Source organism: Doryrhamphus excisus, chromosome 15, assembly GCF_030265055.1.
Source record: "Doryrhamphus excisus isolate RoL2022-K1 chromosome 15, RoL_Dexc_1.0, whole genome shotgun sequence".
Lineage (NCBI taxonomy): Eukaryota > Metazoa > Chordata > Actinopteri > Syngnathiformes > Syngnathidae > Doryrhamphus > Doryrhamphus excisus.
Window position 1 is genome coordinate 14103477 of NC_080480.1, and position 15722 is coordinate 14119198.

The following is a 15722-nucleotide window of genomic DNA, read 5'->3' on the forward strand; positions in this document are numbered from 1 at the left end:
ACATAATGACACACACTAACTCTTAGAGTGCTATCTTGGTTTGTTTGCTAATGTTTCTTTCTATTTAATTGTTCCCCTTAGCCTAGTTTGGAACAGCCTCCCTTCAGGCCATCCCACAGGTTTTTTATTGGATTTAGGTCTGGGTTCTGGCTGGGTAAATCCAAAATTAATTAATTAATTTTGGGGAATCATTACGTGCATTAGCATTATAAAAGATAAATGAATCACCAAGACTAAGGAACAACGTAAAACACATTCCCAAAAAACTTTTGTGAATTTAGTAGAAAAAAAAACTTTTAAGTAACGTTTGAAGGTATTAATAATTAATTGTTTCTATCATTTTCATCCTATTATCTTGTTTGGTTCTCTGAGACGCTTAGGTGTTTGACTCCAATGTCAATAAAACATTTTATCTTATCTTTCAGTTGTAAAATGAAGCATTCTCCAGCTAGTGTTAATGGCATCCTGCATGCCGCCACCTCTGGTGGGGGCGTGGCCTTTAAGAAACCCAGCCTATAGGGCGTGGCCAGCGTCAAAGCTTATATATTCTCTTTTGTGACGTAGCAGCCATTCGCTGGTTGGCAATGTGCAGAAACAGTTGGGGTAGCTTATTCTGTTAGTCAAGAGCACAAAAAAGTTACCGTATGGACTTTAAGTTGCAAATACGTTAATATTTTTTTTGTTATAAATAACAGTTGAATCATGTTTAAAAACAACGGGAAGAAGACAGCCATCTGCGTGACCACCACTGCGGGGCTCTGTTTGCTGATGCTGCTGGTCGCCGTGCGGCATCACGGGACTTCTGTGGAAAGCACCGCGGAGAAAACGCGCTCCCTCTCTGGGACCGAAGAAGAGGGCGAAGGGAGCCCCACCCCCGGACGGGCTGAGCAGAAGGGATTCTCGGCGTACTTCAGCAAGCTGAACCGGGGTCGCAGGGAGGCGGAGAAGCCTGCAGCCGGTTCCCCCGGCTCAGCCGGCGGGGATGCGGCTTCACCTCCCCCGGCTGAGGACATCAGCCCAAGTGACCTGTTCATCGCGGTGAAGACCACCAAGAAGTTCCACCAGGCCAGACTGAACCTTCTTCTGGACACCTGGATCTCCAGAAGCATGCAACAGGTACGCTTGCGCAGTAACGTTAGTGTAGCATTTCTCAGACATCTTCGGATGAATGCTTGCTGTTGGGTGTTGATGCCCCCCCTTTGCGCGCTGTCACTTTGCATTCTCCTCTGAGTGATGTGACTGAGAAGCACTTTCACCCAAGGGGGGGCTCCCTCTCTGCAGTCCACTCTATTATGCCTCCTCTTTTTTGGGGGGGATGTCTTTTTTACAAGCCCCCCCAGTGCAATGGACGCTTCTGCAAGCCAGCAGCACAACTCCTGTCCCCCCTTTCTTTCTTCCTTTCCAACCCATGGAGGAGGAACAAAGGCAGTAGTTTTTGGGGTGGGGGGAGTGAAGAAAAGCTTTCCCAGCACCCCGGATCCCCTTTTTCTCCATGGGAACACTAGAGCCGAGTCTGGGTCAAGCATACGGAGGTGATGGGGGGCTTCTTTCGGGAAGGGGATGGGACAAAAAGGGGTGCAACTATAGGCCAAGTGGCTGGACAAAGACCCTCAGTCAATGTGCTTTTCATCCTGGAGACGGGGGCTGTCACTGCATGCAAAAGTGTTGAAATAGAAGAAAAAATATAAACTAGTGATGCAAAATTCCGAGGCACGATAAATGTGTAAAGATTGCAAGAGCATCTCTTGTGCACAGCGCCCCCGTCTGGCCACCCGGCAGGTTTTCTCTTGGATTCAGGTCTGGGCTCTGGTTCCAGAAGATAGTTTCTTGTCTTTCGGGACTGCATTTCAGCGTCTGTGCATATGTGCTGTAACGGGGCAGGCTAATTGCTGGTCATGACTGTAAGTCAACCTCTAACTACAGTAGTGACAAGGAAGGCAGCTGGTGAGTGGCTAGCGGCGACAATAAGGGAAAAGACAGCGCCATCGGGCAGGCCACAATGAAAGAGGGAGTTTCCTGTGGAGGGGGGGGGGGGGGGCGAGTAGTCCGGGGGCAGCGCCAGGTGGTCAGGAGACACAAAGGACGACGGCCATATGATGCTCCTGGTTCCCACCGTGTACATATGGCAGCCCATAGCTTGCTTCATTAATTCTCACGCTCAGCTGATGAACATCTGCTCCAATCATGTGTGGCAACGTTTTGCATCTGATTTTGCCATCCGAGTCTGATGTCTTGACCCTTTACATGGATGTAGATGATCTTTTGAGGCACTTTTTGGACAGGGCAACATTACAGGCAATAAGCCCAAATGGGCTTTTGTTTATACATATTGATTATATTACAGGTCTGCTCTCATCACCGAGAAACAAACCTACTTTTTAATGCTGAAATATATATATATATTTGTATTTTGATTTAACATACATGTAAAGAACCTTTTAAAATTTTCATTTACATTTTTATTCAAATATATCAAATTAATAATTATAATATTAATTTTTTTTCCTTACTTGTTGTGTAGTTACACATAATGTATTTATTTACATATATTTAGTCAATATGCCTCTCGCCCAAAGTCAGCTGGGATAGGCTCCAGCATACCCACGACCCTCGTGAGGAAAAGCGGTAGAAAATGAATGAATGAATATTAAAAATGTTTCCTTACTTGTGTAGTTACACATTTCTAAATGTATTTATTTACATATATTTAGTCAATATGCCTCTTGCCCAAAGTCAGCTGGGATAGGCTCCAGCATAGCCATGACCCTAGTGAGGACAAGTGGCATAGAAAATGAATGGATAGTCAATTATGATTTTTTTTTTGGGCAATGGGAAATCGTACTATGGTGTTCCCAAAAATGGCTCCCTATCTGATAAAGCATTATACTTAAAAAAACAACAATGGCTGACTAAATAGAAAAAAAAACACTTTTGTGAGTTACTACAATGCTTGAGGCTTAAAGGGTGGAGGTGGTGAATAGAGGGAAGGGTGCCCGCTGGTGGCCTTCCTTCCTGTGGCGCTGGAGGCAGCCAACCAGGCACCATGCACGTTCAGCTCAGACAAGCCCATGCCCGCCCCCCCACCCTTCCTTATCTCTGCTTCACAGATACTTTTATTTGCATGCAGTGAAAGTTGCAGTTTCGAAACAAAGGCAAGGGGCGGCGGTAGTTGTGTGGGGTTTCGGGGGGGTGGGGGGGGTTGCTCTATGGAGTTAACTCCTGCAGCTGTATGCAAATGCAGGCAAATATATTTAGAATTTACCCAGTGGAGGATTTTCCCCGGGATGAAAACTCACAGCATTGTTCTATTCAGCACAGAAAGGGGAAGGTGGGAGGGTGGATTGGGGGCAGGGTGGACACAGTTTTTGATTTACTAATCAAGTCAGATTCCGACCCCTGCTTCTGGGCCTCGCCACCTGGCATTAACTGGTGCACACAGCGCAGAAACAGCGGCCAGTAGAACGTCCGCCACTGCCCCTAAGCAAATAAAGTCTCATGGCGCGCCACTCGAGAAGTTTACCGCACAAAGCCGTTCAGGGAGAGTTCAGAGAACTGATGAATCCCAAAAGGCGTTAGGAGGCGGCGTGTAGAGACACGTGGCGTCACACAAAGGTAGCGTGCCGCCCGGCAGGTGCTGCCTCACCTGAAATGTAAACAGACTGTTGGGTCGAGCACCTGTCGTAAGTGTGGCGCCGCACGCACAAAAGTTGTTATTTTTTTTACAAGCTCGAAGCGCCTCAAGCCACATACTAACACGCATTATGAGCAGGGAGTGGGGGTGATGAGTGGGATGCATGAATGGGGTCTGCGTGAGGGTGGGTGGACAGTCTGCCTCACCCCCGCCCTTTTGTTCTGTGGTCCGGGATGCTTCGGGGGCAGCTGTGTGGTTGCCATGGAGAGAGTCGAGACGCGGCACAAAGGGCCTTTATGGGAGTGGGAGGCTGTTTAACTGGGCTGCATAAAAGACACGCTGAATGATGCTAATCGGGGGCAGTTGTCGTAAAGTGAAGGAAGCAGGATCCTTCATGTGTGGGGTTTATCTTTGGAGCATTAGCATCAACTAGACTAGCCAGAGCTAAAGACAAATTCTGAGCTTGCTGAAGAAAGTTAAGCTAGTATCTAGCTGCCTGTCTTGTTAACAATCTGTGTTAATTTATGTAACTTATTTAAAAATAAGCATGTATTTATCTACAGTATAGAATCAACAGCAGTAGCGCCCTTTGGCAACTAATAAGTCAGATTATTAGGTCAGAAATTCCTCTATCTAGATATTGTATCTACCTTGTCTGCAAATGAATAAACTATACCTATTTAACTATACCTATTTTCTTGAAAACTTACATATATCTATTGAATTATTAGCATTAACACAAGCTAGCAAGTTGGGTATAGAGCTTTGCATCTTGTTAGGGAAATTAATAATTATCAATAGTAGTTAAATAAGCACATTTTCTTTAAAAAAAAGCATCTATCAAGCCATCGATGTAATAGTTAGCATTAGCACCAGCTAGCATGCTAGTAAGACAGATGGCGGTAAAGTCTGCTATCCAGCTATGTAGTATATGTATCTTTTTAGCAAAATGTAAAATTAAGTTAGCTAACTAAATAAACTAAATAGTAATTTAGTTAGCTGGTTATATATATATATAAAAACCCTATCAACCTAAGAATGAGCATTAGCACCAGCTAGCGAGCTAGCAAATAAGTTAGCGATAGATTCAGCTACCCAGCTACATGTCTTGTAAGTGAAATTAAGTGAATAAATATCCCTAGCTAGTTAAATAGATACATTTTCTTAAAAAAATAGTATCCAACTAATAATTAGCATTAGCACCAGCTGTATCACTCGGTAGCTAATTTGTATATATTTCCCCACACAAATAAGTTGCTAATGCTAGCAGATTTATCTTCCTTGTTAACTTTATATATTGTTTAACTAAACCTAGCTTAGGTAGGATGTACTGCACATCTATTTCCCCGCAAACTATTACTAAAACAGAATAAATAATTATCATTATAAATTCAGATTTTTTTGTATTAGATGAGTGCAGATGAGTGCATGTGTACCTAATATTGTGTCCAGTGTGTGTATAAGGCCCCACATGATGAACACACCGCTTAATCGATCATTTCGCTATTTGTCTACAGACGTACATCTTCACAGACGGCGAGGATGAGGAGCTCAAACGGAAAATTGGTGAGTGTCACAACAAGGAGGGTATTTTTCACCCCCACAGAGGCACACTGTGTTGACTTTTAAGCGCATCACGCCTTAAAAGGCCGTTAAACAATTTGGTCTCTGTGAAGAAGCTGTTATAAATACACATGGGCCGCAATGATGTAAGCGTCCACGTGTCATAACTCCCGTTCTTCTATGTGTGTGGCCGCAGGGAGTCACGCCATCAACACCAATTGCTCCGCCGCTCACAGCAGACAGGCCCTGTCCTGCAAGATGGCCGTCGAGTATGACAAATTCATAGAGTCTGGCAAGAAGTAAGTGTCATGTACGGACAGTTACATCCAATATGTCCTTACGGTGAAGGTAATAGCAGAAAGACGAGATGAGGAGTAGCCCTTGCTAACCTTTTTTGGCAAAATATCCCTTCAAAGACAAAAATTGCAAAGCCGGGATGTCGCAAAAAACACCTGTTTGCATTTTCTTTGTGTGAATCAGACAAAATGTCCTTACAAAATGTCCAAAATTGTTTTTTTCAGGTGGTTCTGTCACGTGGACGACGACAACTACGTGAATGTGCGCGCTCTGCTGAAGCAGCTGTCCCAGTACCAGCACACCCAGGATGTGTACATCGGCAAACCCAGTCTGGACCGACCCATTGAGGCCACAGAGAGGCTGGGGGACAACAAGATGGTGCATAGACCATTATTTTTCCATTATTTTTTTATTTATTATTAATTTTTTTATTGGTTTTAGCACTTTCAAATGCTCACTGGAGTATGTGTTCTTTTTTTTCAATAGAAACCAGTCAACTTCTGGTTTGCTACGGGAGGAGCGGGCTTCTGTGTGAGCCGTGGTCTGGCACTGAAGATGAGCCCGTGGGCCAGGTAAGACACATCAGCACCAATACTCCCACCATGAGGAAGTATCTCATGACCGCTTACCTTCTATGGCTTTTGTGTCTCTCCAGCGGCGGCCACTTCATGAACACGGCAGAGAAGATCCGCCTTCCGGACGACTGCACCATCGGTTACATCATCGAGTCGGTCCTGGCCGTCCCACTGATCCGAAGCAGCCTCTTCCACTCCCACTTGGAAAACCTGCAACAGGTGTCCCGTTCTGACATCCACAAGCAGGTAAGGAGCAGCATCATCACATCCAGACCGTCACTCACCTTCTAGTACAAAGATCTTCAACGTTACTACTTCTTCTTCTTCTTCTTCACCATTGCCAGATCACTCTGAGCTACGGGATGTTTGAAAACAAGAGTAACATCATTAACCTGAAAGGAGCTTTTTCCATGGAGGAGGATCCATCGAGGTGAGATGCCACAACAGAAACAAAAACAAGAAGTTTAAAAAAAAATATCCAAATATGCCTGGATTTTAATATAAAAATTTAATATTTCGGATGTTCAATTTTATAATTCTCAAGTATTTAAAAATGTATTTATTATTATAAATAATAGTCTTGAACCAGTCATGATGTGCTATATATATCACTATATGGACAGTTACTATGGTACACATAATGTCATTGTATGGTCATACCACCTCGTACTTCGATATGGGACAAAAAAAAACAAAAAACATTTAAACTGTATCATGGAAAGCAGGAAGTGAACAAATGTAACAGTTACTGATTGTAAAAGTACCATATGGAGGGGTAGGATTTAATAAATTTGCTTCTTCCTACTCCTTTTGGACATGTGGAACTGTGAACTGTTTATAAATTATGTGATGCATTCAATTCTAATCTGATGCATGTTCAAATGAAATAAAACCATTACCATTATTAGTATTTATTTAAATATATTATGCAAATTCATGAAATGTGTATGTACTGTATGTAATGGTGAAGTCGTCGCTACACCTATCTAACCACGTTTCCTTTCCCTCCTTCTTACAGGTTCAAGTCTGTGCACTGCCTCCTGTACCCAGACACCCCATGGTGTCCCCCCCAGGTTGCCTTTTAGGGCGACCGCTCCTTTCCTCATCCTCGTCCTCACCGTGCCTCGGTATCTGAAAGGCACGCGAGGACCAGTGTCTTTTTCTCTGTGTCAAGACCGCGCGTCGCTGTCGTTGGGTTCTTACCAGCGAGCGGTACGAGGTCTTTATGTTAATTGGGCTGCTGTGCGGCCCCATACTTATGGGACTACCACCATTTCCTATCCAGAGCTTGGATAGGAAGTAGCTTTATGCGTTTTTTTTTTTTTTTAAAGCTTTGCAGGCAATCCGTGGTGCTTGTAAATGAATCTGCAATTCTCATAGAATGTATTTCATATTTTTCAAGCCCTTTTTTGCCAGCTTTACTTGACGTATTTTGCTTCTTTTTTTGTCTTTGGAAATTTTCGAGCATTTCGATGGCGACGCAGATGACTCCGGACAAACGCTCTCATGTGAAGATTTTGTTGTGCAGTGTTATTTGTCAACAAGGCGACCTCATCTGAAGTTAATCAGGACTAAGCACTTTTTTAAAAAAATACACAAATTACATAAAATATGTCCTGGAATGGCTTCAGATTAGTGTCAAAACTAACAAAAATTTTAGCTAACAACCCCACAAAGAAACTCTTTCTGTTCATTTGTATGCATTTCCATAGAATGACGCTCCTTTGTTGCATTTGCTGCAATCAGGAGGGACATGATGAGGAGGAAAGTTTTTGATTTGGGGTTACAATCAGCTTTCTTTTTGTTTCTTTGAACATATTTTTATTATTATTTTGAATGATTGTAAAATTGCACAGCTGAATTTCAAATGAGCTGATGTGCGCTCTTGGAAAGAGACTCACCTCCCAGGCAGGCAGACTCATTTGACTTGTGTGAGGTGACGTCTCTAAACCTGAACCGCATCAGCGTCTCTGCATGGAGTCGACCCACATTGGGTTAAAACTGTACATGAGCATGACGACAGTATTGTGTACTGTGACCTTGTTAGCTGCCATTGTGTACAGAATGTTCCTGAATGTAATATGTGCTTCTTTTGTTATACTGCCTTTTTTTTTGTTTGGTTTTTTTTTTTTTACGAATTATTCTCCAGCATCTGGAGCGTTCAAGCAGTTCATTCCCAATAATGACGTCTCAGGGATTATGAGCTGATCCTGATATTTAACTAACTCTGCAGGGACCCGCGCGAGGGGGCCCATAAACTCAGAATAAAAGTGTATAACCACTGAGAAACTACTTCTTGATTGTTGTGTTGTCTTTCGATTTCACAATTAATGGCATTTGACATGCTAAACAGTAGAAAAATATTTGTAATCTTATCTAAATGTATTATGAAATCACAGCAATATTTTTGGTGGATCGCCACAAATAAATTTGGACCGCCACAAATGAATTTGGCAGTACAATGAAATATATACATATGTATTATTCATTCATTTTCTACCGCTTATCCTCAAGAGGGTCACAGGGGTGCTGGAGCCTATCCCAGCTGACATGCTGGACTGGTGGCCAGCCAATCACAGGGCACATATAGACAAACAACCATTCACACTCACATTCATACCTATGGACAATTTGGAGTTGCCAATTAGTATATATATTATATAAACTGTACATTTCAGTTTAATTACATTAATTAGATTACTATAGTCACATAATTGTTTTGTACAGAATAAAAAATATTCATAAAAATACTTTCATTTACGGCACTTATTAAACACATTTTATCATTTCCGTGCATGTCTTCAATGTTCCCGCCGACTCTCCCTGCTCTCTCTCTGCAGAATGGGGCGGCAGAGCTTTCCGCCATTCATAGCTAAGGAAACAATGTAGTAAGCGTGATGGCCTATAAATTCTGCCGAGCAACAAGACCAGGAAATAATCTGTAGATGTAAGCTGATGCTTCGGCTTGACATCTGCCTGTGAAGTTTATTCCTAAGAAATATGGGACTCTAAGTCCTTTAAAGAAAGTTTTCCTGGATTGTGTTTGGTGCCTTAGCATTTCTTTGTTGCATAAAACCACCGCTGACTGTATGAACCCAAGGCGGAATGCCAATGCAAGGTCTCAAATGTGGGAGGTCTTCCTCGTGCGGCGAGCATGGGAACGTGCATAATTGCAACAGCAAACATTGGTCTAGCAGCAAAGACGAGTAATTACATTTAATAATTGCCTGCTGTGAAGTCAAAGTGGCACACAGATGTGACAGCGTGCTGTGTGGGAAGGATGCGGAGGAAGTATTATACAAATATCCTTCTAGTTCATGAACTGGAGAAGGAGGTACAAAGGGGGGATAGCTTAAAAATGATGTTACACTTCTATATATATTTGGTAGGGATGTCCCATATTGGCTAATTTTGGTAATGGTAATGGTTTTATTTAATTTGAACATGCATCAGATTACAATTGAATGCATCACATAATCAGTTCACAGTTCCACATGTCCAAAAGGAGTAGGAAGAAGCAAAGCTTATTACATCCTACCCCTCCATCTGGTACTTTTACAATCAGTAACTGTTACGTTTGTTCACTTCCTGCCTTCCATAAAACAGTTTAAGGTTTTTTTTTTAAATATATTTTTTTTGTCACGTACCGAAAGGTAATGCGGAGGTAGGATTCCTTATTCATAAATCAAATATTTCCATAGTTACTGCATAAAAAAGCTGTTCATGACCTTCTAAATAGGGATTTAAACATTATTAGAGCCCCCCAGACCTAAAATAATACCCCTATAGTCACCTTTACACTCATATTACCCAATATAGTACACAAAATAAGTGAAAATAAGGCATATAAAACATAATATAGACACACGATCTGCTTATTATAAGCAACGTTTTTGTAAAATAATGTACCTACATTACAAATTTCCCCACTGAGGGACGAATAAAGGCATATCTTACCTCATACCAAAGTACAGGGTGATATGACCATACAATGACATAATGGGTAGTGGCTTTTTTTTTGCCACTATTGAGAATAAAAACAAGAAGGGTTAGATGATTTGCACATTTAACGCTTTCCGATCTATGAGGGTACACATGTCTGGCGTTCCCACGAGTGATGGAGTCAAGCGAGGACGATTTAGTCCCTGAATAAAAAGGCCATCCACTCACCCATCGCCATGACACCAGAAGATGATGGATGTCTGACACAAAGCGCTTTATCTCCATTCCACATCCCTGCAAGGCAAAGAGCATCACAGTGATTTATGGTGAGAATCTTTGTCTCCCACGCTTTGACTTTGTTTTTATTGACCTTGCAACAATAATGTGAGCTGGAAACCACATAGTACAAATATACAACATAAGGTGGCCAGAAATATTTCAATATTGAACAAAGCAAAATTAGTTCTCAATTAGAAATCACTCCACACTCGATATCTACGATATCTTACTTATTGTGTGGAAATATGGGGTAATAATTATAAAAGCAATCTTCACTCGCTGAATGTACTGCAAAAAAGGGCAGTAAGGATCATTCATAATGCCACCTACAGAGAACATACTAACTCCTTATTTCTAAAAATACTTAAACTTGCTGATATAGTTCATCTTCAAACAGCTAAAATAATGCATAAGGCTAAAAATAACCAATTACCTAAAAATGTAATCCAATACTTCTCTACAAGAGAGGAGAAATATGATCTCAGGGAAGAAGTACATTTGAAACACTTATATGCTAGGACTATGTTAAAAAGCCATAGCATTTCAGTATGCGGAATCAAACTATGGAATGGATTGAGTAAGACCCTCAAACAATGTACAACGATGAGCCAATTCAAGAAACAATACAAGCAGTTGATGTTTGCTAAATACAAGGATGAAGAGTCTTGAACCAGTCATGATGTGCTATACATATCACTATATTGACACTTACTATGGTTATTGTATGGTCATATCACCTCGTACGAGGTGAAATAAAAAAAAAAAGCTTAAACTATATTAGGAAAGCAGGAAGTGAACAAATGTAACAGTTACTGATTGTAAAAGTACCAGATGTAGGGGTAGGATTTAATAAGCTTTGCTTCTTCCTACTCCTTTTGGACACGTGGAACTGTGAACTGATTATGTGATGCATTCAATTGTAATCTGATGCATGTTCAAATGAAATTAAACCATTACCATTACAATCACCAAATAAAAACCTCTCAAGCTCATGACTATCATGCCGGGAATGTTGTTGGCACTTCACACTGCAGAAGTCTCTCTAAGCCTGAATGTGCATACCATTCAAAACAATTATCACTTCCTAGATATCTGGCTTTTTCTACAAGGTATGATGTTTGTGTGCAGCGGTTCAAGAGGAGAATAAAGCGGCATGAGTGTGTTAAGTGATTGATTGCTAGACAAACACACAGGTGTGCATACTATCACCTCCCGCTACTGAACCCCCACAAGGAACCTGTGAAGTTTGACAACTCTGTAAAGTCTCGTTCACGAGTGAATCAAAGCTAAAGTTAACAGCAGGTATAATGGTCCGCGGGAGAGGGGGGGCGTGTGTATGTGTGTGATCTGGCGGGTGAAGTGTACATGGCAGCCAGTGAGGGACATTCCTCAGATTTCAGGGGATTACTCAGACGGCGTCCACTGGCGCATTGTCTTCATGACTTCCCTCCGCCACGTCCAATTAAGCGTCAGCATTGTGTGCAGGATCAGACGTGAGACAGCAACTGGCAGAGAGGTCTTGATCCTTCTCAAGTCCTCGCACAACAAGGGACTCCAGCCTAATCCCGCTATCACGTGTCACCACTGGGACTTGAACTTTGTAGTGGGCAACACGAGACCTGCAGAGTGTCTTCAATTTCCCCTTAACGTTACTATTAAAATTTTTATTTTGAAACTTTTGTTTCTAACTTGAGCAATAATAACATTTCATGATACTGGACTCCCAAAATGGACACTTTTCACACTGTTGTTTTTTTATAGAAGCTACAACCCCCCCCCCCCCCCCCCCCAAAAAAACCCTAAAAACACTCTACTTTATGTATCATTTTCATTACATAACTTTGTTATCATTATTTATTTTTTTATATTTTAGTAGACTAATTTTAATTCACTGAATGCTGTATAGTATTTTTTTCTTATTACTATTTATAAAATGCACAGTCTATACATTGTTAAATGCAAAGATAATAATTAGAGCCTTTTTTTGTTTTGGAATATATTTATTTGGAATTCTCCAAAACATAAAAAATGCCAAATTATTCATTATTATTCATCATTCATGACTCATTAGCATTATAGATGCTTCCAATTTTTAATTAGAAGTTATTATTTTTATTTATATGTTTAAAATGTAAAATGCTAATTTTCCCCCTTTTGCACAAAAGTGTTCTCAACATTTCTAAAGAAAATCATACAAAAATGCTGCTAATGATAATAATATTAAATGCATTACAGCTATTTTAAATCCCCAAATTAACAATTTTTGTACTATAAAGCTACAAAAATCCAAAAAACAGCCAATAAAAATTCCTCAATTCTACACTAAATTACATTTAATAACTTTGTTACCCCCAGCTCCCTAATTTTGCCAACTCTGAGGCTGTGGTGTATAGTGTGTGTTAGGAAATAAAAGGCAGTAAAGGGCAAATAGCTTTAGAAAGCCAAGAAGCATCCTAGTGGGCAGCGGTATGCTTTCCCCCTGTTTGTGTGCTTCCCCCACAAACTCATCAATCCATCACTTGGATGCATGCTCCCTCTGACTGGTATGGCTAAAGTGTATAAAGGACTAGATGAAGTGTTAATAACGTGACGCCACCACAACCACTGACAAACTACACCCCCCCCCTTTCTAAAAAGCCATCCAGGATGCAGCTGCCTCCCTTTGAGCAGACGACAATAGAATAGCATCACTATGACACACACAAGGCAGCCGGGGCTTCAATGCTGTTTGCTTGCTTGTTTGTCATCAATCACAACTCCTGTTTGCTTTCTCACACAAGACAGTTAGAGGTCAACAAGCTAATTTATTTGACTATTGTCTCCCACTTCACAGACAGCGACCATTGATACACATCATTTTTGGGGCACTCCAAAAAAAACAAAAAAAACAATGTAAACAATGTAGTAACTTTTTGCTGTTGCAATCCACTTGCATTGGGGCTGAGTGGGGCAACGACCCACCACAAACAGAAGATAGCACTGTGGGGAAATATTAATACTCACGTTAGAATGTCCATTACTGCCACCTGCAGGATTGGCAGTGGAACAGCAACACCTGGGGAGCCATGATCTTCTGTAAAGTTAGATTATAATCCCATCAAATTTTGATGAAAATAAAACAGCAGATTAGTCCTTTTTGTGTGCATTTATCACAAATTAGGGACATGACCAACCGGATGGAGGTGTTGTTAGCGCCACCTAAAGGACTGCAGTGGAACACCATTGTTCGTCTGTGGGATATCTGTAAAAAATACATAACATGTTCCTCCATAACATACATTTGTTGGTGAAACTACATTTGTTGGTGCGGTTGTACATGGAAAACAAGGCAGAACAAAGACAATTTTGGCGCAAATAAAGCAGATAAAGCTGCAATTTTTGCAGTACCACCACCTGCAGGACTGGAGTGGAACAGCATAGCCTTGTGCTGTTACATTTTTTTTTTTTAACATTTTTACATTTTTTAATGGTGATGCACCAAAGAAAATTGGAACTCATGACCAGAGAAGACGTTTTGGAAAGAGGGGGGATGCTACCAAGTAAAAAAGAAGGCTATGTTGAATAGTAATAGAAGCGTCCTTGTTAGTTTCTCAATGCTTTTCATGCTGCAGCTGCCCAGTGTGGCGTCACAAGCACAGCAGCTGGCGCTCAGCCCGGACAGACCCAGGAAGTGTCCGCCAACAGAGGAGAGGTCCTGGGGAGGTGCTGGTGTCTGCAACACCCCCACCTCCAAAACCATTGAGCTCTTGTGCAGCTAAGCTTTAGTGACGCATTCCTTCAGTCCCCAGCAACAAGGAAGCTAATTCAATTTCCTCGACAGCGAGCGACCGTGTGAAATTTCATTTGCATCTGCGCTTGCTCCCTGCAGACGACGGCTAAAAACCTCCCTCCCGCCATTGAACACCCCGTGAGGCCGCCATGCTTTGTTGGTTTACAGCCTCGTTGAGCAAGTCAGGACAATCACCAGCAGGGGAGATGATGTCATCGCGAGTTCCTCTTTGTTGTATGACGTCATATCCAACATGTGGCGCGTGTATTATAAATCAGTCGCAGCATGGAAAATCTGTTTGCTAGCTTCTAAATTAGGCTAGTAACGTTAGAACCCTCGCGAGAAAATCGGTTTACTTGCTTCTAAATTACTGTTTAAACATTAGAACCCTCTAGATATGAAATAAAAATCCCTTACTGTGTATTATTACCCAATATAGTAGATATAATAACAGAAAAAAGACATATAACACATAAATATGACGTAATATACTCACACGTTAGCATTTTGAGACTTCCTTGTTTTTACTTCCTGTTCTGTGGAGAACTTCCGGCAATGGCTAGCTTCTAAATTAGGCTAGTAGCGTTGGAACCCTCGTGAGAAAACCTGTTTACTAGCTTCTAAATTAGTATTTTAACATTAGAGCCCTCTACATATGAAATAAAACCCCTTGCTGTGTATTATTACCCAATATAGTAGACATAATGACAGAAAAAATACATATAACACATAAATATGACGTAAAATACTCACACGTTAGCACTTTGAGACCTCCTTGTCTTTACTTCCTGTTCTGTGAAGAACTTCCGGCAATGGCTATCGTCTTATCACTCTAACATTACTGCCCCCTAGTGACCAGTTTACAACACGACATGCAATGTCAATTGGCCTCCCGAATGCCTTGGCAATTGTATGCTTGAAAATTATTAAATTAAGGCAAAACTACGAACAAATTGCTCACATTTTTAGATTAATAAGTCGTATTCAACCACAAAACAGCATGATTTTTAATAGTTTTGAAAAACCATGAGTGAAGCTGCCAAAAATTCAAAGTGCCAAATATTTCTCTGTTTAATGAAAAACACCAGTGGTACTTGTAACAGTCAAAGCATCCTATTCGATGTAGACTTCTTGGAATAGCATTTGACCAGTTTCACTCAACTTTCGCCAAGATGCAAATATCCATTGCCAGAGGCAGCGTGAAGTCAAATTTGGTGCCATTTAATTAAAGAGAAAGCTGCAAATGTGAGAAGTTTCAAGTCAGTCAAATTTAACATTGGACGTTTTACAGTGAATAACACTCATATTTGGTGAAATTCTATGGACATTTTCTGTGATGTGTATTACGTGGACCTTATTACGTGAGCATAGTTTTTAATCAATTAGACAATAAATACAAATTGGACAATATTGGCCATATTTTCATGGTGTTTTGTAGCGTATATGTGAGGGATTTCAAGTTAATTTGACTTTGAGGCTTTATGCTGGATGTTATTTGAAACCAGTTAGATTCCCTCCCCCTCCAACACAAGTGGAACAGCAGCAGCAGCTGGTTGGCAGCATGCAGGAAAGCTGACAGAACCAGGCGGTGGTTCTGGCGCTGACTTTGACCTCGACGCCAGCCAGAGGTTAGACAAGCAACACCTGCCTTGTCCTTCACGCACAC

At 41.3% G+C, this 15722-nt stretch overlaps 1 protein-coding gene across 1 annotated transcript; it reads left to right on the forward strand.

The window, feature by feature from the left end:
• The first annotated feature begins 579 nt into the window (after positions 1–579).
• Positions 580–8346, forward strand: lfng (LFNG O-fucosylpeptide 3-beta-N-acetylglucosaminyltransferase). Its single transcript, XM_058048697.1, has 8 exons — positions 580–1116; positions 5149–5197; positions 5391–5493; positions 5716–5869; positions 5978–6063; positions 6147–6312; positions 6411–6496; positions 7085–8346. Exons 1-8 carry the CDS (start codon positions 703–705, stop codon positions 7149–7151), a joined length of 1125 nt encoding a protein of 374 aa, XP_057904680.1. The 5' UTR covers positions 580–702; the 3' UTR covers positions 7152–8346.
• The last annotated feature ends 7376 nt before the right edge of the window (positions 8347–15722 follow it).

Bases quoted from the DNA above. Each gene is read 5' to 3' on its own strand.
- lfng (XM_058048697.1), top strand. From the start codon at position 703: ATGTTTAAAAACAACGGGAAGAAGACAGCCATCTGCGTGACCACCACT. The intron at 6,064-6,146 runs GTAAGACACATC...GTGTCTCTCCAG, and splicing joins AAGATGAGCCCGTGGGCCAG to CGGCGGCCACTTCATGAACA. The intron at 6,497-7,084 runs GTGAGATGCCAC...TCCTTCTTACAG, and splicing joins ATGGAGGAGGATCCATCGAG to GTTCAAGTCTGTGCACTGCC.